Source organism: Trichophyton rubrum, assembly GCF_000151425.1.
Source record: "Trichophyton rubrum CBS 118892 genomic scaffold supercont2.4, whole genome shotgun sequence".
In the NCBI taxonomy this organism is placed as follows: Eukaryota; Fungi; Ascomycota; class Eurotiomycetes; order Onygenales; family Arthrodermataceae; genus Trichophyton; species Trichophyton rubrum.
The window spans coordinates 783,813-808,572 of NW_003456425.1; the positions used below are offsets into that span (position 1 = coordinate 783,813).

General features: G+C 47.2%; 12 protein-coding genes across 13 annotated transcripts; 3 read left to right on the forward strand and 9 right to left on the reverse strand.

The window, feature by feature from the left end:
• Positions 1-2: 2 nt before the first annotated feature.
• On the reverse strand, positions 3-1,721 carry TERG_04154 (uncharacterized protein; the record flags this gene model as incomplete). The annotated part of the gene is made up of 4 exons (XM_003235055.2): positions 3-969; positions 1,039-1,209; positions 1,289-1,532; positions 1,642-1,721. The coding sequence occupies 4 exons, from the start codon at positions 1,719-1,721 to the stop codon at positions 82-84; spliced, it is 1,383 nt and encodes a 460-aa protein (XP_003235103.1). The 3' UTR covers positions 3-81.
• A 2,111-nt stretch (positions 1,722-3,832) lies between these two features.
• Positions 3,833-5,285, forward strand: TERG_04156 (uncharacterized protein). Its single transcript, XM_047748213.1, has one exon. The coding sequence runs from the start codon at positions 4,182-4,184 to the stop codon at positions 5,091-5,093; it is 912 nt and encodes a 303-aa protein (XP_047604190.1). The 5' UTR covers positions 3,833-4,181; the 3' UTR covers positions 5,094-5,285.
• Positions 5,286-6,227: 942 nt separating this feature from the next.
• TERG_04157 (uncharacterized protein) lies at positions 6,228-8,689 on the reverse strand (the record flags this gene model as incomplete). Its single annotated transcript, XM_003235057.2, has 2 exons — positions 6,228-8,399; positions 8,585-8,689. 2 exons carry the CDS (start codon positions 8,687-8,689, stop codon positions 6,228-6,230), a joined length of 2,277 nt encoding a protein of 758 aa, XP_003235105.2.
• A 655-nt stretch (positions 8,690-9,344) lies between these two features.
• On the forward strand, positions 9,345-11,844 carry TERG_04158 (uncharacterized protein; the record flags this gene model as incomplete). Its single annotated transcript, XM_003235058.1, has 2 exons — positions 9,345-10,055; positions 10,150-11,844. 2 exons carry the CDS (start codon positions 9,345-9,347, stop codon positions 11,842-11,844), a joined length of 2,406 nt encoding a protein of 801 aa, XP_003235106.1.
• A 522-nt stretch (positions 11,845-12,366) lies between these two features.
• Positions 12,367-13,085, reverse strand: TERG_04159 (uncharacterized protein; the record flags this gene model as incomplete). Its single annotated transcript, XM_003235059.1, has 3 exons — positions 12,367-12,823; positions 12,880-12,932; positions 13,014-13,085. The coding sequence occupies 3 exons, from the start codon at positions 13,083-13,085 to the stop codon at positions 12,367-12,369; spliced, it is 582 nt and encodes a 193-aa protein (XP_003235107.1).
• A 646-nt stretch (positions 13,086-13,731) lies between these two features.
• TERG_04160 (uncharacterized protein) lies at positions 13,732-15,001 on the reverse strand (the record flags this gene model as incomplete). Of its 2 annotated transcripts, XM_047749728.1 has the most annotated exons (3): positions 13,732-14,222; positions 14,274-14,700; positions 14,763-14,864. In XM_047749728.1, 2 exons carry the CDS (start codon positions 14,862-14,864, stop codon positions 14,311-14,313), a joined length of 492 nt encoding a protein of 163 aa, XP_047606197.1. In that variant the 3' UTR covers positions 13,732-14,222; positions 14,274-14,310. The 2 variants fall into 2 exon arrangements, with proteins under 2 accessions (XP_047606197.1, XP_003235108.1); XM_003235060.2 differs by having other exon boundaries at positions 13,732-14,700; positions 14,763-15,001.
• A 781-nt stretch (positions 15,002-15,782) lies between these two features.
• TERG_04161 (uncharacterized protein) lies at positions 15,783-16,523 on the reverse strand (the record flags this gene model as incomplete). Its single annotated transcript, XM_003235061.1, has 2 exons — positions 15,783-16,358; positions 16,431-16,523. 2 exons carry the CDS (start codon positions 16,521-16,523, stop codon positions 15,783-15,785), a joined length of 669 nt encoding a protein of 222 aa, XP_003235109.1.
• A 738-nt stretch (positions 16,524-17,261) lies between these two features.
• On the reverse strand, positions 17,262-17,710 carry TERG_04162 (uncharacterized protein; the record flags this gene model as incomplete). The annotated part of the gene is made up of 3 exons (XM_003235062.1): positions 17,262-17,473; positions 17,545-17,617; positions 17,678-17,710. The coding sequence occupies 3 exons, from the start codon at positions 17,708-17,710 to the stop codon at positions 17,262-17,264; spliced, it is 318 nt and encodes a 105-aa protein (XP_003235110.1).
• A 450-nt stretch (positions 17,711-18,160) lies between these two features.
• Positions 18,161-18,634, reverse strand: TERG_04163 (uncharacterized protein; the record flags this gene model as incomplete). The annotated part of the gene is made up of 3 exons (XM_003235063.1): positions 18,161-18,387; positions 18,456-18,528; positions 18,593-18,634. The coding sequence occupies 3 exons, from the start codon at positions 18,632-18,634 to the stop codon at positions 18,161-18,163; spliced, it is 342 nt and encodes a 113-aa protein (XP_003235111.1).
• A 237-nt stretch (positions 18,635-18,871) lies between these two features.
• Positions 18,872-19,399, forward strand: TERG_12111 (uncharacterized protein; the record flags this gene model as incomplete). The annotated part of the gene is made up of 3 exons (XM_047751118.1): positions 18,872-18,915; positions 18,974-19,106; positions 19,160-19,399. 3 exons carry the CDS (start codon positions 18,872-18,874, stop codon positions 19,397-19,399), a joined length of 417 nt encoding a protein of 138 aa, XP_047606198.1.
• Positions 19,400-19,548: 149 nt separating this feature from the next.
• TERG_04164 (uncharacterized protein) lies at positions 19,549-20,370 on the reverse strand (the record flags this gene model as incomplete). The annotated part of the gene is made up of 1 exon (XM_003235064.2): positions 19,549-20,370. One exon carries the CDS (start codon positions 20,368-20,370, stop codon positions 19,549-19,551), a length of 822 nt encoding a protein of 273 aa, XP_003235112.2.
• A 2,050-nt stretch (positions 20,371-22,420) lies between these two features.
• Positions 22,421-23,267, reverse strand: TERG_12112 (uncharacterized protein; the record flags this gene model as incomplete). The annotated part of the gene is made up of 3 exons (XM_047751119.1): positions 22,421-22,926; positions 22,989-23,055; positions 23,232-23,267. 3 exons carry the CDS (start codon positions 23,265-23,267, stop codon positions 22,421-22,423), a joined length of 609 nt encoding a protein of 202 aa, XP_047606199.1.
• Positions 23,268-24,760: the final 1,493 nt, after the last annotated feature.

Consider the following 24,760-nt stretch of genomic DNA (forward strand, 5'->3'; position numbering starts at 1 on the left):
GGGGGGGGGGGATGGGAAAGAAGAGGGTACGTTCTTCTCTCCATCCGATAACGTCGATTTTAGCTCCTTGTGTGAGCAGATTTACCTCCCCCAATTGCCAGGATATCCGCCGACATCTCCAAAATGCTGCTGTGGTGGTGGCACGTAGTCCGCGCGAGGCGGCATGCCAGGCTGATATCCTCCATACTGCTGAGGTGGAGGTAATGGCTGTTGTTGCTGCCATGACGGCCCATTCCCAGGACTGCCAAGCTGCCTTGAAGTTCCGTACGGGCCACCGGGAGGGCCCTGGATTGATTCATGATATACTGGCCTGCCTTGATCGATGAGAGGATCGTATATCGGATTTGAGCCAAAGCCCGGTGGTGGTGGAGGCATGTTTCTCGGTAGGCTTTCAGGTTCCTTGTACCTGTGATCATAGTTTCCCGCGGGGGGTCCTCGAGGGGGATATGGCTGGCCCGCTGGCCCAGCTTGGTATTTTGCAAATGATTCCTGTCGTTCTGACTGTCTTTTCCTCTGTGCTTCCCGATGAGATAGGGGAAATACGGGAGGTGCATTAGGGTCTTGATTGAGGAGCGTGATACCATGTTCTTGATGTCGCTGAGTTTGAACTGGGGACACGCGAGGAGGGAACTTTCCAGGTGTTACTGGAATTGGCTGGTTCGTATACCGAAGATCGGCAGGCTGTGGGGGGCCGCAGAAAGCGCGAGCGTTGGAATCATGCATCTGGCCGCCATATAACTGACCTTGCGGACTTGGGTTCATAGGTATACTGTTGGCGTGAGGTGGTTGGCCCAAGGGAAGGCCAGAGCTCTGCATGTGGGCATCATTGTAAGATTGGGGATGGGGAGGGAAATGTTGTGCTTGGTGTTGGTTTGCTGGCGAGCCCGAGGTAGTATGGAAGCCTTGTACTTGGCCGGGCATAGACATGGGCTGCTGTGGCGTATTGCTCCCAACCCGGGAGTGATTTGGCTGTTTAAAGAAGCGAATCAGCTCGCTGGTTGTATTTGATCAGCAAAATATGGGTAGGTTCAAACATACACTGTTATGCTGGACCATCATCTCGTCTTGGCTGGCCAGGGCAGAGATATCGGCAATAGCATGCACTGGAGTGGTTTGAGTCGAAGAACGGGGGTGTGGGACTGCATCACTAGCAACTGGAGTTCTTTGTGATCTTGGAGAGGTGCTCTGAGGAGATAGCTGCTGTGTAGCCTGTACGAAAACGAAGAAATAGATTAGCTTCTGTTTACTTACTCCCAGATACAAAGTCTCAACGAGGTGTTCCACATACCGCAAAGTTACCGTTTCCATTCCACTTGGCATTCCTTACTTCCATCAATTCTCTTGTGGCTTCGGACTCGGGCGAGGTGGCACTCATGGTGAGAGGGGAGGGATAAGGGCCGGGACTGGCGGTGGAATGAGGAGTCGAGGAGGTCGACGCAATGAACGGTTCAGTGGGTATCTCCCACTGTGATTTCCTGGTTACTGGCTGGACATAGTACCATCGTTGCTGGCGGCCGTCCCACTGAGCAAGCCTAGAGACAGCACGGACAACGGTCAGCCACGGGGATCATAACAAAAATAACTAGCGAACAAAAAGATAAAAAAAACTAAAACATGAAAATAAAGATGAAAAAAACGTACCATCCTTCAGGAAGAACGGGAGGAGAGGACGATGGACCAGCTGCATCCGGGCTCATCACCCTTGAAGACTGCGGACTCATTGTGTCTGGTCTGCCAACGGCCGCTAATGTCAAGGTAAGAAGAGTACACCTTGGCTATGGAGCCCGGACAGGACGAAAAAGCGATTGTGTTCGAAAAAAAAAAGGACGATCGCCGATGTCGAGCCAGCAACAAACGGTCAAGATGTCAGATGAGATGGTATTGTATTAGTAAAGAGGCGGATGGTCGGTGTTGCGTGTATATGTAGGCTATCCGGCCGTCCAAAGCGGAGTCGTTGAGATAAGCAACGGCAGGTCTCGAGTCCCCGCGGAAGATATTAACGGGAGAATATAGGAGAGACGGGGAAAGGGGACAAGCAGAGGAGCGCGCGGAGGGTAGGAATAAGGACGCTATTGAGTTTGCATAGTGATGTGATTAGTCGTAGATCGATATATCGTTCGATATGATAAGAGCGCGCGGGACAGGAAATCGGGTCTATCAGGCGGGCGTCTGGCTCTCAACTTGCTCGTCCGTTTTTTACTGTGCAAGGGCCGGCGAGCAGCAAAGGCAAAAGACGACGAGGACGAAGAGGACGAAGCTGAAGCAGACGAAGAAACGCCGAAGCAGAAAAGCCAACGATGTGGTGTGTGGTTTCTTCCCTGTGGTGATGTGCTGCTGATGGTGGGGATCGCTGGAGCTGGCAGAGGGAGACAAGGGGGAAGGATGATCGGCGCACTGCAGCGCTGACAAGACTGACAAGACTGACAAAACTGACAAGACTGACAAGACTGACAAAACTTGACAAGACTGACAAAACTTGACAAGACTGACAAAACTGACAAAACTGACAAGACTGACAAAACTGACAAGACTGACAAGACTGACAAAACTGATAAAACTGACGATGGGAAGAGATACGAAGAAAGAGAAAGAAATACACGGCTTCTTTTGTTTCCTTGCTTCGTCCCCACGCTCTGCTCTCGTGCCTAATGGTCAGGTCGGAACAGCGTCAAGTCGGCCAGTGTGAGCTACCTTGATGCCCAACGGCAGACACAAAACTTGGCAGGCAACTGGCTAACTAGGCAAAGAGTGACAGTAGAACTTGGCGGGTGAGGCAGGCAAGCACTTGTGAAGAAGAACGTTAGAATGCTGATTATTCAACCCAGCTCTGCTTCGACGCACTGCATCCATCCAGGTGCACCAGAGGCCGGTGGTCCGTGACTGAAAGGCAGATCATCCCCCAAGAAAGGGCATGCTGCTGGCTTAAGAGCGACCAGTCGTGTGGCGTGACCGGGCAGCTATTGGAGAGGCCATCCATAGCTTTTTACAAACACACCAGAGGGACGCCTTTTAGCTTGTTGATATCTTCTATCCTTGGAATGTTGGAGTAGATATAGATAATCAAATAGTAATTAATGCGGCCAAGTTGGTTGTCGAATATCAAATACACGAGCGTGGGCTTCTCCTGCTTACTAATGAATATGTCTTTACTAAGCAGCCGTATGCTGGCATTGGAGCTAGTACTTAAAAGGCATAGCGTGTCGGTGAACCTGCCCGCGACGATCTTCGGAAGCAAAAAGTTATCAAAGTTCAAAGTATCGATTCAACACGGGATACCGGGGAGGGAGTTCCCTGGCTGCGGCTGCATGCAGAGATTCCAAGCTGCGATGCCCGTTTATGGAGTATGTATGTGCCACAAAGGTAATGCGAGTGTCTCGAGGCCACTATCGGCGCAAGGGTAAAGACTGGCGGGGTGGCGTGAAAAGGACGCATCGTAGTAGATAGACGCATGCTTATTTTTGCACACAGCTACACGGGTCAGTTGCCAGTAAATAATGGAATATCTCTGGACAAGGAGGCCCTGCTCTATCTCTGCTCTATCCTGGGCTACACTACATCCTTCAAGAGAATGTTTGGAATGGCCCACAGGGTGCTGAGTGCTGTATACTTACTCACACTGCAGTCGTCGGCTCTTCGTTCAGAACAAAGTTTCGATCTTGGTTTAAGCCTTTAAGATTTGTCACAAAATAGTTACTCTTTACGGTTAGAGGCATCCGTATCCAGTAAAGTGCGCTTATCCCTTTTTTCTTAGTGGGTCCTTGTCCTTACTTAGCGCACTCTTAAATGTACTTTAGCGCGCGCGCAAATTCGCAGATCTATCTATTCTTGGAGCTGGTGATCGACTCTGTACATCGAGCCTTGTCATGTTTTTTGAAAAATGGCTGCAAGGCGTCTCTATTCTGCTATACCATCTCACCGGGCAGAGCCCGGCAATGCCCGAATCATAGAGATGGCTCTACTGGCCCATCTAGTTGCGATTCCAGGTTGACGAAAGCTATAAAAGGGGTGGTCTCTCACCCTGTATTCCATCCATTCCATCCATCATCAGCATCCAGCAACAGCCTTCAAAGTCGATCTCCTTGGTTCAATTTACGCTCCGCAAGCCTTCACTGCTCCCTCAATTTTGAATATCGCATTTTACCCAATCCCAATTTTCCGAATAATAGCCACCCAACGCAAACATGTTGTTCTCTAAGCTCCTTGTTGCTTCGTGCATTTCTCCTGTCTTTGGCAGCCTCTTACCCAAAGACTACGTCTCCGACCTCATTGCGCGACAAGCCCCTGGAGAAGATATCGTTATCATCGAAGACGATGACTGGCTGAAGAGCCTTGGGAAGGCTACGGCTACTCTTCATAGACGTCAGGATGACGCGAATTTCCCGTACATCAAGGAACTGAGAAAGGTTCTTCAGGAAAGGCATAATATAGATGGCCAGTCGCTACCATATGGAGAAGTCAATCCTGTTCAATCATCCCTTGATTGCACGCTAGACTGCAGTGGAACGTGCAATCCTGCCGCAACCTATACACATCGGACTCTCCGGACCATCACTAATGTCACTGTCGCTGGATATCCGAATGTTGATGAAGTCTTCCATAATCCAAATGACGACCCTCTGGACATTGAGGTCAAAAAGGGAACTGCAGTAGCAAGGGGGAATACAAAGGGTTGGAGCATTGGGGTAGGTCTTAATGGGGGCTTGGGCCCTCTGTCTGCCGAATTTTCGGGCCAGATTTCCCAGTTGACGGAGGAGGCCTCCACCGAAACCCGCGAAGTCAGCTGGAAGGGCAAGTGCCCCTCGAAAACGGAATGCCGGGTCACAACCGCGACATTTTCAATCACTGTCAAGGGCATGTGCAACGACTCGCCTTTCGTCTACTGCTTGACTGGACGTCCGCAGAAGAGAAATATGTGTGGAGAGAGCAAAGACCACCTCCTCACCTGTCTCTGCCCTGTACAGAAGGAAATGATTGCGGCCAAATGCCCAAAAGAATCCGAACAAATATCCTGCGATATTATCTTCCCACTCAGGAAACCAGACGGCTCCCTTCGCACTGTGCAATACCTGACCATAACACCTATCTCTAAATAAGCTTGCAGGATAAAAGAAGGCGGTGGTCAAGGTTTGATTTTCAATGAGCAATATTGCATCGCTTTTTGACCTAGGACCGTTAAATCATTGCCCTTACCCCTAAAATTGTCAATTAGCCTTTAGCTAGCGCCACAAGCAAGAATATTATAACATTTATTAGTATATTTACCTGAAACATTTTCTCTACTAGGTTACCTTGTAAGGACTTATTGCTATAGTTACCGGAAATTTATAGATTTGTAATACCACCAAAATATCGATGTTTCGAGGTTAAATATAATATTAGTAACTACTAAATATAGTTAGTTAAGGTAGCGGCTGCAAAATGTGTCTATTTCATAGGTAGGTTAGGTAGCTACTCGTAGGGCTCTCTAGTTAGTCTGACTGTCTCGGGATGGTTAAGTCGGTTAATTAACTCTGGCAGGCGCCATGTCCCGTCCGCGGCTGCAGATCCGAGTCGTTTAAGTTAGTTATGCGATCGGCGCGGCTGCACTTGCATGCTTAATAATTGTGAGTTAAGATAAGGGGAGGATGCCGAGTATCGGTGCAAGGGAAGCATCTTTTGCCGGTTTGCGGAGGGTCCGCGTGGGTCATATACATATCCAGGTCCATAATATGCCATGGAAGTGAGTCGGACAGATGGCTAGATGTTTCGAGACGAAAATGACTGTGCTTAAGAGATTGCTTTGATTATATAGAGATAACTAGAAGTAGAAAAAAAGAAGACCACCTAGGGCTGCTGTTCCTCCCTCTCTCCTGCTATGCTGCCTATAGACCAGTTTATAAGTACCGCCCGCCATAAGGTAGTTAAAACTCCGTTAACCTTGCTCCGTTTCTTTTAAAGTTGGTAACCCCCAGATGTAGATCCCATAATGATGATGCAGATGAAGTAACACTGTTAAGGAAAAAAAAGAAGAGGCGCGGAAGATAACGATTAGAAGAACAGACTCTCAGCCAATAAAAGGGCAGAATTGAGTAGTTAGTGATCAAAGGAAGGAGGAAAGGGGTAGAAAAAGGTTTTCGGCCTGCAAAACCTGGTCGAGAGAGTCTGCTGTAAACAATTACGACAGCTTCGTTTCTGTAATTTCGTTCGTTTTCGTTCCTCTGGGAGGGCCATCCCATCAATACTATTAGTCACCAAGCATAGTCGTCGTTGAGAAAGTCAAGATCATCCCCGTCCCAGTCGTCGTCGCCGCTGGGTTCTGCATCACTCAGATTCTCAGCGGGCAAGATCACGTCTGCAGGCCTGAGATTGTCGATTCGGATTTTCACCACGTTGCACATTCCTGGACCGTTGGCCATAAAACCTTGCCGTCCAATGACCAGGGGGCTGTCGTTTCGACTATGAAGCTCGTTGGGGGACAGCACGTCACTGGATCGTCCGCTTTCGTCACCACTCATGGACGATTTGCGCTCAGCAAGACGTCGACTCTTTCTCCTAGGCACATTATCGTCCGTGGCCTCGTCTCGGACAAGGTGCGAGACGTCGGAAGCGTCTGACCTTGATGATGGCCTACGACTCAGGATTGAAGACGCTCTCAGATTTCTGCCAGAGATGCATAACGGAGGCTCGCTTCTTCTGAGAAACGTTCGTTCCAGCGTCCGGGCCCATTCATCCCTGAACTGAGCACGGTCTCGCCAGTCCGTCTTCAGGATTGCGGTAAGGGTGAGCTTGCGCAGATACTTCAGGCGCGGAGCAGCTTCGATCAACGATCTAAATACAGCTTCAGCGGTCATGATATCCCATTTGCGAAGGCGTTCAAGCTCAAGTGTTTCCAGGTTGGACGGCCATGTCGGTACCTGACCGGGGTGAAGGAGCAGCTCAAAATGCGGCTCGACATCATGAGCTAATGTATCGCCGGAGCTGAAGTTTAGATCCATCCTGAAAACACGCAGAAGAGGGCAGGACGCCCGCAGTCCGACAGTGAACGACATGTCAATCTCCTTGTTATGGGTCAGATTGAGAACCTCCATTTTTTGGCCATGCTCAAACAGATAGCTCGCAAGGCCCTCCGAGTCCACATTTTCACACTGGTCTAGAGTCAAAGTCTGCAAGTCGACCGGCAACTTGAAAAGAAAACCATCCGGAAGGTAGCACTCAGTAAATTCCAATACCGACAGTTTTGGAAGAGCAACAAGTGAAGAAACTAAATTTTCGGCTGGCGAAGGTTGCTCGTTATCATCCAGAGACAGCCGTGTTTCAGGTGGCTCATACGGCCAGGTTTTATAAAACCTCAGTGTCCTGAGTGAACAGAGCATTGGATGGAGATGAAATTCTTTCAGTCTTGATAGGTGGACTCGGCTGCTCCACTCCCAGCTCCAAAGCTGGATGTAATCCGGAGGCATTGATTCAAACCAATGCTCAAGAAAGGCCAGTTGGAAGGGCTTTGACATTTTCCGCGGGGTATCACTAAGATCACGAATCTGAAGATGTTTTATCTGAGGCGCAAACATCAGGAAAGAATGTATCTGAAACCTGTCCACTTTGGGCATGTGGGTAGTTATTTCCAAACATTTTACCTTGCTACGATAGTTGGTCAAAGACGTGGACTGGTCCAGCTCTAACGGCTTTCTAATCTCCTCGAGCCAGTCCATCGTGAAGGCCATGGGGGAATAATACAAGGCTGCTATAGCAGGCTCGAAAAAGGCCCTACAGAGCCGTGAAATGCGCACCAGCCACCGTATCGACTTCAATACCTGGGTGACTTGGATACCTTTCCCCATCGGCGCAGCTCTCAGAAAGATGTCAAATAGAACGTGGTACGGAAGGGTCTGCCATGGTGGAATTTTGGTAGATTCTACAGGAGGTGGCATTTCGAGCTCAGATTCGTCTTCTGGCTTGAGCTGTTTGGGGGAGGTAGTCAGGACGTTCTTGCGAGACGCTTGAAGGAAAAGCGCTCGTTTCTTATTGTTTGATGACGACCTTGTGATGCGGCCTCCGGGAGCCTTTTTCTTTTGAGGTGAAGGTGAGAGCGAGCGTTGTTCGGTGCGAGGTTCCTCTGAAGGGATAAAGTCGGGATAAACCAGTGGTCGAACAGTAACTGGGGAGCTATCCGAGCTCTCGTTGTAGATGTCTACCTCATCCGAGTCCGAACTATCCTCACGGTAAGTCTTCACTCTAGTACTGCTTGCGCGAAGAGGCCGTCCCGAGCGTCTCGGAGGGTTGGCGGGTAAAGGACGAAGACTTGGAGCCATGCTGCGTCCAGGGGCGAGTGCATCATTGGCGGGCGAGGTCGAAGCGAGGTAGAAGTAGTGATGGAGAGTCGAAGAAGTTGCCGAAGCCAGCTCGGCGGGCAGCAGAAAGATCTACCAAGGTAGTTATTTATATAGCAGCCAAATGGATGAGCGACAGAACGCCTTCAAACGCCACCCAGCAAGCTTACTCGCTGCAAACCATCTCTCTCTTCGATCTCTGTGTATTAATGTTCGGATGTCTATCGTCATTTGCGTTGGAGTCATCATCGGGAGGTCGTTTTTCCTTGGAAACAAACCTTCCAGGGATGTAGGTCCCGTGACTGAATGATTGCCCCCGACCCGCCGAGGAATGGAAGTTTTGATCGGATTATAGTTGATCCGGATATAAGATAGTCGGTCATTACATAAGCAGCTGCATTAAGTAAAGATATAACAGATGCAACGCTTATGTCATCCTCTTCTTGCTTGTGCTAAGCGCTAGACGCCAGACGCCCAGGCGCGTTGTTTATCTCTAGCGACGGGCGACCTTCTTTTGCGGTCAGTTCACCTCCATCCCCCCCTCCATCGAGAGATAGACGCCAGCCCAGCAGGACGCGGGCGCGCGACGAAAGCCAGCAGGCTCCGGCCGCAGCCAGCGAGCGCACAGGGGGCCAAGGAGCGCCCAAGAAAACCTTGCCTGGGTACCCTGCAAGCAGAATCACATGACGCCTGCGATTTGATGACTGTGCATAAATTAATGTGTCTTAGGATGGAGATGTTTCTATTTATAACGAGCTAGAAGGTGAAACAGCTACCCGTTGCCCCCGATTATTATGAATGTGGGATGCTGGGAGCTTCTGTCGTGTCTACAACGCTCTCGGACGACGGCTCCGCACCTTGCCTCTCGTATATGCCAGCGAATTGACTCTCGATCAGCCATATGGCAGCCTCCCGCTCCGCCGGCAGTACCTCGTGAATGCGCACATCCAACGTCCGTACCAGGCTACTTCTCCCTCCCCCTCTCCGTTCCCCCAAAGGAAATGCAATTCGCTTGCACAAGGCTGAAGACGTCCCAGTATGGATGGGCTCTCCAAGCCAGGAGCTGAGGATGGAGCCCATGGGCCGCTGCAGTCCTCCAGCAACAACGAGAACGAGCAACCATATACTAAATATCCCGACATCCCAGAGCCACCGCAGCAGCAGCAGCAGCAGCAAGAAGGAATGCCGGAGACCAGCAACAGCCACAGCCCCCCGCTAGCAGGCAATACCAGCGGCAACAGTGCACATCCTAGTAGTGGTGATAGGTATGCCATGTCGCAGGTAAACCGTGATGTTGCACCAGGCGGTCTTCAACCGTCACCTAGAGATCCTCGGTCTGCTATCCTGTCTCGACGTTCGCCGTCCGCCGCGTCCATGTCCCCTCCAGTGTCCGTGTTATCCCAGGAGCGCCAGAACGAACGCCTCCCGTCTACAGAACCGCGATCTCTGCCTTCGCGTGATATTACCAATGCGACTATTGACGATGCCTACGTCGAGTTCATCCTGTACTGCAACCCGACCATACCAAGCTCTACAAACACATCGGAGCTCCGCCGGATGTTTAGGTCGCCGCCTCGCAGCGAAGGGAAGAACTTCTGCACATTCATGCTCTGGGAATTGATACAGAAGCTCAACCGCAAGGAGCTGAAGACCTGGATTCAACTCGCTATAGAGCTTGGAGTAGAGCCGCCGTCCGTGGAGAAGAAACAGAGCACGCAAAAAGTCCAGCAATATGCAGTGCGTTTAAAGGTTAGATTTGGTGACTTTTTCTATTGTTTATTTCTTTCTTTTACGTATCATGCTTGCCTTGCTGGTTTCTTTGGTCCTGACTCTTCGTTTCTAGCGATGGATGCGCGCAATGCATATAGACGCATTTTTTGAATACTGTTTAGGCCACCAACACCCATACTATACGAAGGTCCATCCACTTACTGAACAAGAAGAAGAATGTCGTGATGGAGTGCCAAGAGACGAAGACCTGGCTCTGCGCGCTCTTGTGCCCGAATGGAAGCCTAAACGAGGCCGAAAGAGGGTCGACGACATCTGCGTTGATCCCAAACAACAAAAGCGAACTCGCCTATATACAACACCAAACTCCGGGATAGAGGGAGGTTATCACACCGATGAGACACCCCAAAGCTCTATGCCCTGGAGCGCATACCCTGATTCCGCTGAACACCCACCTGGCGGCTGGCCGCCAGGTCCAGCAACACATCTTGACAGCACAAAGAACCCACACCGTATGGGAACTCCAGAGAGACCTATAGACGTTCAGACTGCTGCATCTGGATGGAGTTTTCCCATACACAGGTCTCCACCGTTCCGATATCCACAATCTGCTGTCACTCCCCGCCACCGTGATCTTGATGCGCTATTCTCAAACGAGCCACAGTCTGCAATTACTCCGTCTTCGGTAGATAGGGTGGGCGGGAAAAGGCGAGGCCGCCCAACAGTATCTTCAGCATGGCTTGGAAACAGCCCGTCTGCCGGAAAGTCTCGAGGTCGACCTATGCACCCTGAAACGCCGTCGTCTTCACTCTCAATGGCTGTTACTAGCCACCCGGACATTCGTCCCAACGATACTACTTTTCCCACTGAACCCCCCAATTCCGCAACTCCTGCTAGCAATGAAGCAGCGATGGCAACACCTCTTGGTCCAAATACCGGTGCTGCCCAACCTCTTAGGAATTATGCCCCTTCGAGACCTACCAAATTACATCTTCAAGTGCCAAAGTCTGCTGGCACGCCTATTCGTCTGGCAACTCCGCCTCTATTGCTAGTCAATGGGCAAAATGGTTCAGGCGGGAACCCCGATGCAACACGGACTCATTCTGGAGAAGTTCCTCAAAACACTAATGAGGTATCCTCTCCATTTAGCTTGACGCTTGAGCAAGTTGATGACGCTCTATCTCGTGAAATACAAGGAGCCACTCTATTCGGAAGGACAACTCCTCTTAGTCCTGCCGAATCACGGGCCATTGCTCATGCAACTATCCAACAAATCAAGGCACAATGCCACCCAGATGCCCCTCCCAGCACTGTTGCCAGCTATTGTGTCTTCTCACTTGGTCTCGGCCACAGGCTTGGCTTAGCCTGCAAGGCCCCTGATCAGATGAAAATCAGAATCGAACCGGGCATGTCCGATGATACCATTCGCGTACATTGCCCACCAGACGGCCCTACAAGCAACGATCCCAGTGGGTCATTTTCCATTAGTTATACCCTTTCTTACGACTTTTCTCCTACCCCTGGTGTTACATCCCAGGTATCTATACGGGGTAATGCTCCATCGCAAATGACGCTGGGTGAAGACAGCACAGCTCAATATGGCCATGGCCACTATAGACATGGGGATCAACGTACAGCAACTGGGATTGAAGAAGGGTTGTCTGATGATGAAGCTAGTCTTGACATGGGCATGACCGCGAGGGACTGGAAACAGCGATACCTGCTCCTACGGCAACAAACCCGCAAGAAAGATGCTGCACTTCTAAAATATAAAAAACAGATCCTCGAGGCTGTCATGACAGATCCATGACATTAATTCATTTGCCTTTCCTTATTATTTATACACTTCCTTGCGGTTTCTCTCCCTTCTCTAGTTTTAAGTTTTCCTTCGAAGGCCTGATACCCAGTGCTAAGCTGTTTTGGATTTTCGATATGGAATTCTGAGCTTTATACCCCTTCCCACATCCGAAGTTCTGTATTATTACTACTTATTTAATTTCAGACTTCCATTCTTTTCCCCTGGCTCTTTCCTGACTTATCTCCTTGGACTTCTCTTGTGGGTATTAATTTGTTTTAATAACGGAGGGTCAAAATCGGTATATATCCTCATTGCTTCAATATGTTTCTCCCTAGAGCGATCAAGCATATCTACCACCATGCTCCATAACAAAACCAACCTATGCGGGGAAATTACAAGAGGATAAATGCATGAATAAAGTAAACTCTCCTCCGAAGCTCCTCAATTCGGGGTTCGGGTCCGGCCATGTGCAGCGCTTGTGATCTGTGATTGCTAAATGAAGGCAAATAAGCGCATATGCGACAGCGACATCCTTTACACGACCTGGTTTTCAATCATCTCGTTCTCGTGCTTGACCATGGCTCCAGTGTTGCAGAATTCCTTGAAAATTGCATCCTCTGACTCCTTATCGACAGCAGGAACAGGCAAGAATGGGTCATTCTTCGTACGCAGCGGGAGTTCCTCCTCTACCTCGTCATTATCAGCTTTGACAGACGCATCGGAGTCCACAACCTTTTCTTTAGACTTGAATTTCTTAGTGGGGCTTTCGTTGTTGGCTTCTCCCTTGTTGGTCTTGCGCTTGGTAGGAGTCTTAGGCGCTCCGTTGGCCTTGGGCTTAGTCGGAGTCTTTCGAGGCGTTTTGGGCTTGGTCGATGCCCCGTTCTTCTTGGGAGTCACGTTTGCGGATCCAGGCGCCCCGTCCTCGTCCACTCCCTCGCCGGACGATGGATGAATACCATTGCCCTTAAGGATACGCTCATAGCGTTTTGCGCTGAGGTGACTCTTATCAGCATTCGCCAGCTAATGTCTAGGTGCCAATAGACTCACGCTGCTCCCTTGCTGACAATACCACATTCCTCGGCGACCGCAGCGAAATCGACCTATCCGTCGTTAGACCTGAATGCATACGGAGGTGACTGTTTTCCACGGAGCTCACACGCTATACGAGAGTGAATGCTTACCTTTCCATTATTGGAGTACTTGATGCACTTGATCAAGAAGATATTCGTCTCTTCAGCTGAAACACAAGACATCTTGATTGTAGATTATTGGTTAATTCGAATACCGAGAGGGTTGTTTGCGCTATAAGTGGGTATCAGCTGCTGCCGCGGATCAAGTATAATAGATGGACGTGGTTAAGAGAGGAAGCCAAGAGAAGAAAAGGAAGGAGAGGAAGAAGAGGAAGAAGAAGAAGAATGAAGAGGCCAACTTGAAGGAAGGAGAATGATTTATGGGGGTATAAAAGAAGAGAAGCATGTGAGAATTCAGATGTGAGGATTCAGTTGGTGTAAATCTGAGAGTCAAAACACTGAACTATCACTTGGTACCAGGCAAGGTCAGGAAAGCTGAACTATTAGTTTCAGGGAGATGCAGTGAGCTGTGAGTGGTATAGAGAGTAGCCTTCTCCTGAATTTTAACCAGGAAAAATCAGGAAATGTAGTTTGTTTAGTTCTTTGCTACTAAAAGCCAAGGTATAATATAGAGGGATATAGTTCTGAACAGACAAGTCCCATAAGGGAGGTGGAGATTAGCAAACCTTTCTCTGCTAATAGCTGGATACCTTTCTTACAGGAAGATGAAGATACCAGGTAGCTTTGAGAAGAGATGATCTAGTTTGTAGAAAAGGAAGAAAGGAGGGAAGAAAGAAAGAAAAAGAATACCTTTTATAGCAGCAGCAACAACAACAACAACAACAACAACAATGAGGCGCGTTAGGGCCAGGAATGAAAGAAACGTAGACGCGCTACGCAGCAACTGTGTAAGCGTAACTAGCAACCAAATCTCTATGGGGTATCAGGATTTGCGTAATTGGACTACTCAATAGATGAAGAAAAATAAAGAATAATGAAAAGAAAGAGTAATGGTCACTTCAATTGTAGTTGTGCTATGTAGACTAGACCCAACCGGATATCCTGGCCCGAAGTAGAAGTCCCAATTTAATCATATCCACTGTCCAAGGAAATGGGAGAAGAACTTGCGCGTGGTATAAAACCAAGCGTCACAGAGTAGAGCTGCTCATAGAGAGCAAGAGGTATTAACAATCTCCGTGATAGCAAGTTCCTCGGATGAGATAGTCCATAAAAAAAAGTAGGAAATAGAAATTGAGTATTAAATTTTGATGCCGATGGGCTCGCATTGAAGGAGACTGACAGAGCGTGAGTCGAGAAGATCTAGGATAAATTTAGTGAGGTTGAATATAAGCAGGAAGGGGGAAGTCATACCCTGACGTCAATGCAGTACCACTTAGACATCAAATTCTTACGCAGCCTCTTCCTCAGCTTCCTTCGTAGTTTCGGGAGCCTCAGTAGCTGTCTCATTCTCAGTCTTTGGCTCCTCGTTTTCCTTGTTGGTTTCGGAAGCTTTGCGCTTCCGTCCACCATTTGCTGCGGGCTTTCTGCCACGTTTAGCAGGGCTTCCAGCCGCCTTCGAATCTTCCCCATCAGCTTCAGGTTTGGCCTTGATCGGCCCACGGGCTGCCTTGGCTCCCTTACGAGGAGTCTTGGGAGTAGTAGCTGGTGAAGGGTCCGTGCCGGTTTCCGCGCCCTCGGGGACGCCAATACCCCATTTCTTTTTGATCGCGCGTAGACGATTCCCAACCGATGCAGGGTTCTTGTACCCTAACTTCTCCGCCATAGCAGGCAGATCCACCTAGAAAGGCAAAACCGTGAATGGTTGGCTTTGAAGGTAGGTCATACGTATTGTTGACTCACATTGAAGGGTCCCTGGAGATACTTGAAGCATTCGGCCATGAAGGCAATATCAGTCATTTGTTTGTTGCCTGCCTCGGCGGAGTTCTCAACATTGTCTGCCATTTTTGACTACTCGTCGTAGATGAGATATTGTAAAGAAGTAGTCAGAAGCAGCAAGTTGATGCTTGTATGTGTATTGGAACAGTCAAGTTGAGGCTGGCGTGCTAAGAAGAAAGAGAAAAGGAGAAGAAGAAGAGGGGAAGAAGAAGGGGGGAGGTGGGTTTTTATAGTGAGAAATCTCTGAGGAGGTACTAAAACGGAACTTTTCTTAGTGCGAGTGCGCCCAGTACGTGTAATCAAGCTATAGCCGACTTCGGCCTCATAGAGAAGTGATGGGAGTCCAGGTAGCAAGTGATTTCACAAACATTGAGGCCAGCTGCCTCTCAAACTGAGGGGCAGGGAAGCAAGAAGAAGAAGCTAGGCATTTCTAGATATTCTCTCTCATTGTTGATCTGTATATGCTTAGATCACGGGCTGAGAAATGCTAGCTATAGTGACATAGTGAAAGCTGCATGTCATGTCGGGTATTTGCCTAGTCACAGAGTAGAGAAGTAGTTTTTTCCCTGGACTATTTGATATTGACAGTGTACGTGGAGATATTAGTGATCTCTCATCAAACAGGGGCCTAGTAAGAAATATCACTATAACTTTGTCTAGAAGAAGGTTGATATCAGGTATAGCCAGTATTTCTGCTGGGCAGCCGGCTGTCCTCGAGCACAAGGGCTTTAAGACAGAGACAACGCTTCCAGGTAAGAATAGATGATTCTCTTTAGAAGAGAAAGGCTAATCTTCTTGTATTTCGACTGAATTAAAAAAAAAAAAAAACATGCTGCATCTTGCAGTCCCTATGGCATTCATGATGGTTACGGAGAGAAGACAGAAAGATGAAACTGCGAAGACATGAAGTCCTTTTTACCTAAAACAGCAGTCCACGTGACACTCACTTTGTCTTCACAGTAAAAAAAAAATAAGTTGAACATTTCACAAATTTGGTTCAGCTTTGATAAAGAGATCCTGCATCTCAATCTCACCATCAGCTCTTTCGCTCTTGACCTGGACCCAGTTCTCTCCAAAGGGCGGTGCGGAATAGCCGATGACTGGCTCCGAGACAAAAGAAGGAGCTGTCAACTCTGCTGGTGAGACAGTTGAGAAGTCGAAAAAGGGGCTAGGATTCGGAATTGCTGCGTTCTCGAAACACCTGGGGACAGCCTCCATGCCCGGCGGATAGAAATACTGCGGCGAAGGCGGAGGCGGAGGCGGTGCCGAAGCTGGCTCTGACATTCCGACTTGAAATTCCGGTTCTGGCTTCACTGGCAGTTCTGGCTCCTTCTTGACCGTTGGGCTAGCACTTGCGGTGGGAGATCGTTCTTTGCTCTTTATCGGCTCGTCAAACATGGCCTTCTTCGACTTTGCAGTTTCCGCCTTGGACTTCTTTGCACGAGGCGTGCGGGCAGCTGTTGTATTGCCTTCCATGTGTTGCCGGAACCGTGAGAAGCGCATTCGGGCTGCGTGGCCGTTGGTAATTTCCAGCTGAGAGGCAACCAAGTTCCAGTCGATCTGGTGGCTAAGTATTAGCTAATTGCTCAGAGAGTCCGTTTAACCATTGGATATATACCCCGGGTGTCTTACTGATTTCAAGTCCAGCTGCTTCAGGATTGTGTATAAGAACTTTGTTGTTTGGCCATCTGCCGGCATAGTTTTGCTTCGCTTAACCGTTGCCATGGTGTAAGGCAATAATTCAACCAAACGCCGGTCTATCGGGGGCTCGATATAGGAGAATCGACTCAGGCTAAAGCTAGAGTATGGAGTGACTTTAAGTACTGGTGGATGTAGGTATCCTGATGGTCAGAGAGATTCCTGATATGAACATTGATGAATATATGTGCAATCTCAGCATAGAAGAGGCAGGGTAGTTATGTCTTCTCACTCTGTAGCTTTTCTGCTCTATACCATATACCCTCTAGTTTCAAGAAGGATCCAGCTATACACTAGGCTTGAAACCCATGATTAAAGCTTTGTCGGGGCCTCCTTTGATGCCAGTATTTGTTATGTGCCCCCAATTATAACAAGAACACAGCCCTTTGTGTTTCCATGCCAACTCTGATATTTTTTGCTCTCCCAGCCGCCCCATTTTTCTTTTTGACAGACTAGACATACCTGCCCAAGATCTACCTTTAATGAAGCATGGATATGCTTCTTGTCCTTAAATCTTCTACAATGCACCACCACTCTGTCCACCCATGATATCCATTATTTCTAGAAACATCCTCTACAATACTAGATACTTCTGGCTATAATAGAAACATTATTCCATATCTGACATAGTGTGTTTTCTCAGTTTTGTTGTGTTATGCATTTCTAGTTCTCCCTACAATTACATGAATCGAGCTCCCCAATTTGGCCGTTTATCGAAGATCGAAATATATGCAGTTGGTCAGAGAGGCGAGAATTCGTAGAAGTTCACTCCTCACTTTCAAACTCCTCTGCGTGTTCTTTTTTGACCTTCTTAGCGTCACCAGACTCTTCATTGGAGTTGTCCTCGGCTGCGCGCTTTTTGGTGGCCTTTTTACCGGCAGACTTGGATTTCGGAGTTGTCGGAGAGGCGGTGTTGCTATCAGTGACCATTGTCTTGATTCTTGCTAAGCGGCGCTGGATTGCAATTGCCGTGCATCCTGGATGTCAAGTCAGCCATGTAAACGTTCAACGTACTGCAAAGACGAATATAGCCAGGCGTTAGGCATACCATTCCCCATAATGTTGGCTACTGCTTGGTGGTCCACCTTGGGGGCAGAAGTGGAAATAATTGCGAATAGCAACTATTTCGAGGTTTTGATTAGCCCAATTGTTGACCTCCTCAATGGCTGGCAAGTACTTACTTTCATATGTGCTTTTTCATCCCACGTAATCATCTTGAGAAGTAATATGTAGTATGAGTTACTCAAGATTGGTTTGGAGTAGGTAGTTTGCTAACAGGTCTAGATATTGAGGCTGCTGGTTGCTAGATTGTTGTGAAAACAAGAAGAAAAAGTCTTTAGCTGTGAAAGAAATGTATAGGAGCCTTCTAGTATACCATCGCTGCGGTAACAACTAAGATAGGGTATAAACATAGCTTCACTACGGTCTAAGCCTATAAGAGCTATAGACAGGGCTCCTAGATATTGTCTTAGGCTGAACTATGATATCAACTGGGATTGTCAACTATTTACAGTACATTAGACATGCTATGTGTCTCTCGATTTTCCCTTGCGTTATTCATTTCTACTTCTTTCTATAAATACATGCATGGGGGCGTTCTCTTCTAGCTTTTCGTATATCGAAGACCAGATATACGGCTGTTGACTAAACGTAGAAGAATATGTTCACTCATCCGTGTCAGACTCCTGCACATGTTCTTGTTTGACCTTCTTGATATCTCCAGGCTCCTCGTTAGAGCTGTCATTAGCATTGCGCTTTTTGGCCATCTTTCCATGTCCGCCACCAGCTTTGGAATTTGGGGTCTTAGCCGGAGAGGAGGATGCACTGTTGCCCTCATCAGCCTTCAGTTTAATTCTGGCTAGTCGATGTCGAATGGCGTTCGGCGTACAATCTGATACAGGGTTAGCCACTTGAATTATTTGGAAGGACTGCAATGGAAAAAGGTTGCTATACTCATACCATTGCCAATAATCTTCGCCACTGCTTCGTAATTGATTTTGGGCGCCGAAGTTGAGATAATTGCAAACAAAAGCTATTTTAGTGTTTATACATGAGTTACCACGTCCTAAGCATGCCATGAATTCATAATTACTTACCTTTGCATCAAGCTTGTCATCCCACGTAATTCCCCTTCCCATTGTTGGTAGCTCAAATTGGTTCTATAGTGTTTTCGAACCTTTTGTAAATTATGATAGGATAAATAACTCTTTAGAGGCTCGAGGATTTCCAGCTATGATAATTGCTTGTAAAAATAAAGAAGGAGAATATATTTTCTTTGCTGTGAAAGAAATATTACCTTTAGCACATCATCGCCATAGCAACAACCAAGGATAGGACATCAACATCTCCATATTACAGTCTAGCCCCAGGAGATAATGCTTTCTAGACACTTTCTTTGGCTTGGAGGTATAAAATCAACGTAAGTGATCAAATCTTGTCCGATGCCAGACGTATCAGGGGGTACTAACCACCCTTAGGGCAAGCGGAAAGGAGGATACATTCCCTCGACTATACTTCATACTAGGCCAACAGGTAAACAAGTCTGACTTTTGTGCATTGTATCTTAAAACCTCTATAGCTCTAGAGTTCTTATTGAATGCAACAAAAAAAGTATATATTTAATGTTTTTTTCATAGTATTGAATAAATGCTAATCTTAAATAGACATGGAAGAAGTCAAGGGGCATCAGGTCAGGGTATCTGGGAGGGTTTAACAGGGAACCAAAACCGGAAAGTATTTGTTTCCTGTGCTCCAAGAAAAATGGCGAACGTATGCTGGGTCTAAAGAAAATTGGCTATGGGTTTCATGTTCTAAATATTTCTCATGCAACTGCTCGACTGATGATACGAATAAATGCATATGAGCTCTGCGACAAGGCAAATGTGGGTATCAAGTTAGGCTAGCACAAGGCCATTCATGTGGCCAGATGTTGTGAATATGAGTTTGGCGTATACCGCTGGCAACTGGATGATATCTGAAGAGATTCTTAGATGATCAGAGAGGTATAGAAACTAAAAGGAACGGAAGGTTTAATCAGTACGATAGCCCTTTATCATTCCTTGTGTCGAGAAGCATCCATCTCCCAAACTTGAGAGGTATCAGGCAACTCTGCCATGGGCGGGTGCTGGTTTCCGTATCCTACTGCCCCTGTCTTTTCTGGTTCCATTATTGTCGGTATTGAAGCAGGCGGTGCATACGGTGGTCCGGTTACAGGTGACGTTGGAAGAGAGTCAAGTTCTTGGAACCCATTTTTTGGCGGCCGAGGGGAAAATGGGTCTGCGGATGTCTCCGGAGGCGGGGATGCTGCCCTCGCTTTCCGCAATCGAAAAATGAAGTAGCCAAAGAATGCCAATCCTCCTACACCAGCTATTGACGCAATGACTGCCCCAGCAATTACACCTCCAGATGTAGGTGGATCGCCATGAGGGTGCTTTGGTCGATGTGTATTACTCCCAGTCTCAATCGGCGTCTCTGTTGAAGTTTGTGTCGTTGAACCAGTTGTAGGCGTATTTGTGACCTCAGTTGTTGGTGAAGTTTTCTCAGATGACAAGGTAGAGGTGGTTCCCGTAGATGACTCTGTAGATCCGGAGGATGATGTCTCCGTTGGTGTGCGTGTTGTACTTGTCCCGCCGTCTGTGTTGGTGCGTGTCATAGATGTAGTCTTGTCCGATGCTGTTGATGACGATGGTTCTGGAAGTTCATCGCCTTCCTTGTTAACTAAGAAGGACTTAACATAAGATTGCCCAAGTTTTCGAGGCCCCCAGATGGGACATGACCAGCCGTTGCGGTCTGCACAATTGTCATCCGCGAATAAATTGATACAGTATCGACCTGATGTCTTCGGGTCCCAGCTGTAAATCTTTCCCTTGTCCATATTTATTTTGGTACAAGAATGTATCCCAGATCCAGTCTCGACATGAGCGTCATTTTCTGTATCATGCCACACAAACGACCATGCGTCCGCCGCGCTTATGAACAAAAACGCTCCAAGGACAAAATGGCAAAGCAGAGTTATTCGAAAAGCCATATTCCGTATCGGTTATTGCATCACCGTGATAAAAAAAATCAGTTGATAACCCAAGAAAGTTAGATTTATTCGGGGTTGCTTGACTTGATTCTCTGATTTATGAAATATGGATACACATCAGAGGAGAAGAAACTGTGCTCATGAAGGAAGAGTTCCAAACAGAGCCGCAATGGGAATTTCATAAGGAAAGCAGGTACGAGCTGCAGGGGAATTCAGCATCGTAATATGAAATCCCAAGGGCCGATCAGCACACTAAGTTCAAACATCCCAAAGCGAGCCCCAAGGAACAGTCAGGTCAAGTCGCTCCACCACAACCACGCGCCCTCGGCTTAATGGTACTGTCCAGATGGGGGATGTTCGTATCCTGGAATGAAAGATCCACAGTATAGCAATTGGAGAGACCATCATTTCCTTCAATCAGCCTAGAGCCTAAAGATATCCCGCACTAACACGAGATGTCGCTTCAACTTTGGGCTCCGTCGGAGCCCGTCCAGAGCGGAAAACGAGCATGGCTGTCAAGAGCTCGGGTTACTTTCGCCCCCGACTCAGATCATGGCAAGGCAGCATCCGGTAAAACCCTTCATTATCGTGCTCTCGAAGGTATTGATATTCACCATTGCTCCTTCATTCAAATGAATCTGGATGGTTGTCGCGATATCTATTTGAGGTCACATCTTGGAATTTTTGAAGGTTGAACTCGCAAACTTTCTTTCACGGGCAAAAAGGGGGGGCGAGTCTGACTAAGCAACCTACTTTCTAAAAATAGCAACCAACGACATCGACGAGGATGAAGAAAAGGAGTATACGGAGTACATACCCAGAGCAATCCAGGCATAAAAGTTGATGAGACATCCACAATCCTGAAATATATACCCAGAGTGTATGTGAAGTAATGAGTCGTTGGCTGTCTATAGAAACCCATCGATGGTTCTAAGAGAGATGCTTTAGCCTGCAACCCTCACCATGACCATACGGGACCAAAGGTATCGTGGAATATGTGCACTAGCTCCCCGTACATGACGGACTTCGAACCAGAGGGCCGTTAGACTGTTACTTCCATTTTTCATACAGATAATATATCCATGACCTGGAACGGGTACCGTCCCAGTTGTCATAACCCAAGCTGAGCACCCTTTTTGCCGCTCTCGAGGGTAGCACAGAGCCACAAACCGGATCTTCCGGTTTCAATTGGATATTTGATTATGAGTTTCTTGAAAACTACTCGAGGTAGCACTTTAGCAAAGGCTCTTGGGTATAACACTATTGTGATGATCATTACTGCATAAAGTATACCTGGCTCAACAACCGAAGTTTTCCATAAACTCATGGCAATTAGCATCCGCGGGAAAACTATCTAGTAGTATTTTAGCGCTGTTAACAATTCAATGCTACCATGGTCTACGATACGGCAAGATAACGATAGCTACTGTTCAAGGACTTTGTATCCACCCTCTATGGAATCACGTTTGTCCACCACAGAGTAGTATCGGGACATATATTGGCCAGAAAATATCAAGAGACTCTGGTACGTCGATTTATTAATCGCATCTCGCCTTAAATTGAACTTCCACGCCTACTGTCAAAATTGAAATCACGAGGACCGACGAGTTCAAACGAAAATAGACCATATTGGCCGTTTGAATTTATCCTGATAACTGAAACATGCCCCTATTGGCTAAAGCTCGCGTCGCTATCGTGGATAATTGAGTGCGGCTGTACCTTGCATTGCAATAATACCAGAGGCCAAGAAACAAAAGAAAAGTAAAGAAAATTTGACTGGAAGACGGTATCGCCGTTGCCTCGACTATGCCTCGCCAGAATATGATACCAATTGACCATTTGAGGAGAACCTTACTTCTTTCCTGAAGATCACATCCGGCGTCGCGCGTTGTCGAGATTAAACAATTTCATTTTTAACGAAGCCATCAATGAAGTCGTCATCGTCTTTGTCATCTCCATCTGCGGGAGCGAACTCGCTGACGCCGCTTTCATACTTCATTGCATCTTCCTCGTCAGCATCTCTTTCATACTTAATCATTCCTAGGGGTAGGGTGGGATTGGTTCTCACGCGTTTACCCAAAGGTCGGTGCGTGAACACGTCTTCGAATTCCGCGTTAGAAACCAGGTTCCCATCAGTCATCTCTTTTTTCACTGGCCCTCCATTGTTTGACGGGGTTGGGGTGCGAGGAGAACCATTTTCTCCACTCATATCTTTCTTCGGGCCTCCAGTGCGAGCCCGCTTGGTGCTAGACTTTGAGCCTCCAGCTCCGCGCTTGCGAGAAGCAGGGGTTGTGGGGGCTGAAGTGCCATTTTTGGCCGCAGTAGCTTTCGCGAGTGCGCGAATTTTATGGATTCGTTCGGTGATAGCACGAGGCGTAGGACGGGCGTCCTCGTTTTCAGCTGCTATTTGCAATGTTAGACGGGTGCTCATTCAACAGACATACAAAGTATGGTTGCTAACTTACGCCATGCTTCAGAGATCTTCTTCGGGTCCACGCTGATATCATGGGTCTCAATGAACTTGATTAGAAGCTGTTTACGCGACCAATGGGTTAGCAATGTGGCTAATCAAATAGTCAAGCCATAGTTCCAACCCGACAGAGAGGAAGAATATATATATCGAGTATTCTGCCAAAAGACAGGTTCTAGTGAGTTGAAAACAACGGCATGCAGAAGAAAAGTCAAGGGTATAATGTAAATGGTATTACCATCTGATCATTCTCGCTCGTCCAACGGACAGGCATCTTGCTGGTTTGTGGGTGTAAATTTGAGAAGTAGTCAAGGCTAGATACTGCAGAACAAGCGGTTTGTTACCGGTGAGTTTAACCAAATTTGAGGTGTAAATGAAGTGCAGCTGAAGAGAAAAGAGTTGATAGTGGAATTGGTAGCAGATGAAGAGGAAGCTGGTAGAAGAAAAGACCAGACTGTTGTGAACTTGATAGCAAGGAGAGTGGAAGAACAGTGTGAAAGGAAGAAAAGAAGAAGAAAGGGGGTTTTATATGTGTGGTTACTAGGGCGATTTAGTAAACACAAGCTTAGAGTAAGAGGTAGATGACGCTGCTTCTGTGTTGCTAGCTTAGCGGTTAAAAGAAAGAAACCAAGTTAGCAGCAATATAGTTTGTAAGTTACGAGTTTTTATTCTTCAAATCTCAAAGGGAAGATATAAGTCAGACAAAGGTACAAGAAATACAAGTACCTAACGTTATAGTGTTGCTAGTTTCCATCAACTTACTTTGTAAGAGGCTTCCTAATATTAACTAAGGTTGATAGTATAACTAGTGCAATGTATTACCCCTATTTAAAGTATTCATACCCTTTAGCTAGTATCAGCTTAAATTCATCCTAAATAGAGTAAGAAAAAAAAAAAAAAGAAGAAGAAGAGAAAGCTGCAAGCAGTTAAACAAAATATAGAAGTTGAATAACTAAAGAATCTTTTGATAGAGGCCGAAAGCTTAAACTGGTTAGGCGTACCAACAGAAACCTTAAATAAACCCCAAACCTCGCTTCCTAGACAAACATCGAACCTCAAGTCGAACGTCTATGCCAGAATATAAAAGGCTTATTGTTTACCTGTCACTTAAATACCACAGAATCAGTCAACACAGTCTATAACATGTATCTACTTTTGTAGTAGAGAATCCCTTCTATGGCTTAGTTACCCCGCCTTGACCCGGCCCGCAAACCCGCACGCGGTTTGTCTGCCTAGCTCGAGGAATGGACTTGGTTACGTACCTAGCAGATGAGATCCCCTCTACTTATACAGTCTTCTGATAGCGATCATAGCTGTATCTGAATATCTTATAACTTTCTGCCACTCCACCCTTCATACCCTTGATATTGGCTGCATTCTGTTGTTGTTATACCCCTAGTCCTGGATAGTCGCGTTTTTACCCGCGAATATACTTCTCCAGGGCAGTATAACCAATTGGATATCGGTGTTATTACCCGTCGCTCTCTACATTTCATTCTTACTTATAGCTTTATATACCACATGCTAGCTATATTATAGATATGGATTTTTTTTTTGAAAAAAAAAAAAAAAAGGATAAAATCTATACATTGAGCCAATGCCTTGGGTTTACTCGCGAACGATTTACATACTCTATTACCTAACAGTCAAAGTAAACTAGGCTCCTGGTCGTTTGGGGATTGCCTTTATTAGGGATCCAAGATTCTTTGGAATTGGCGTTCTATGGCAGGACTCTGTATGCCCAAGACGACTGGATATGTTAGTTCT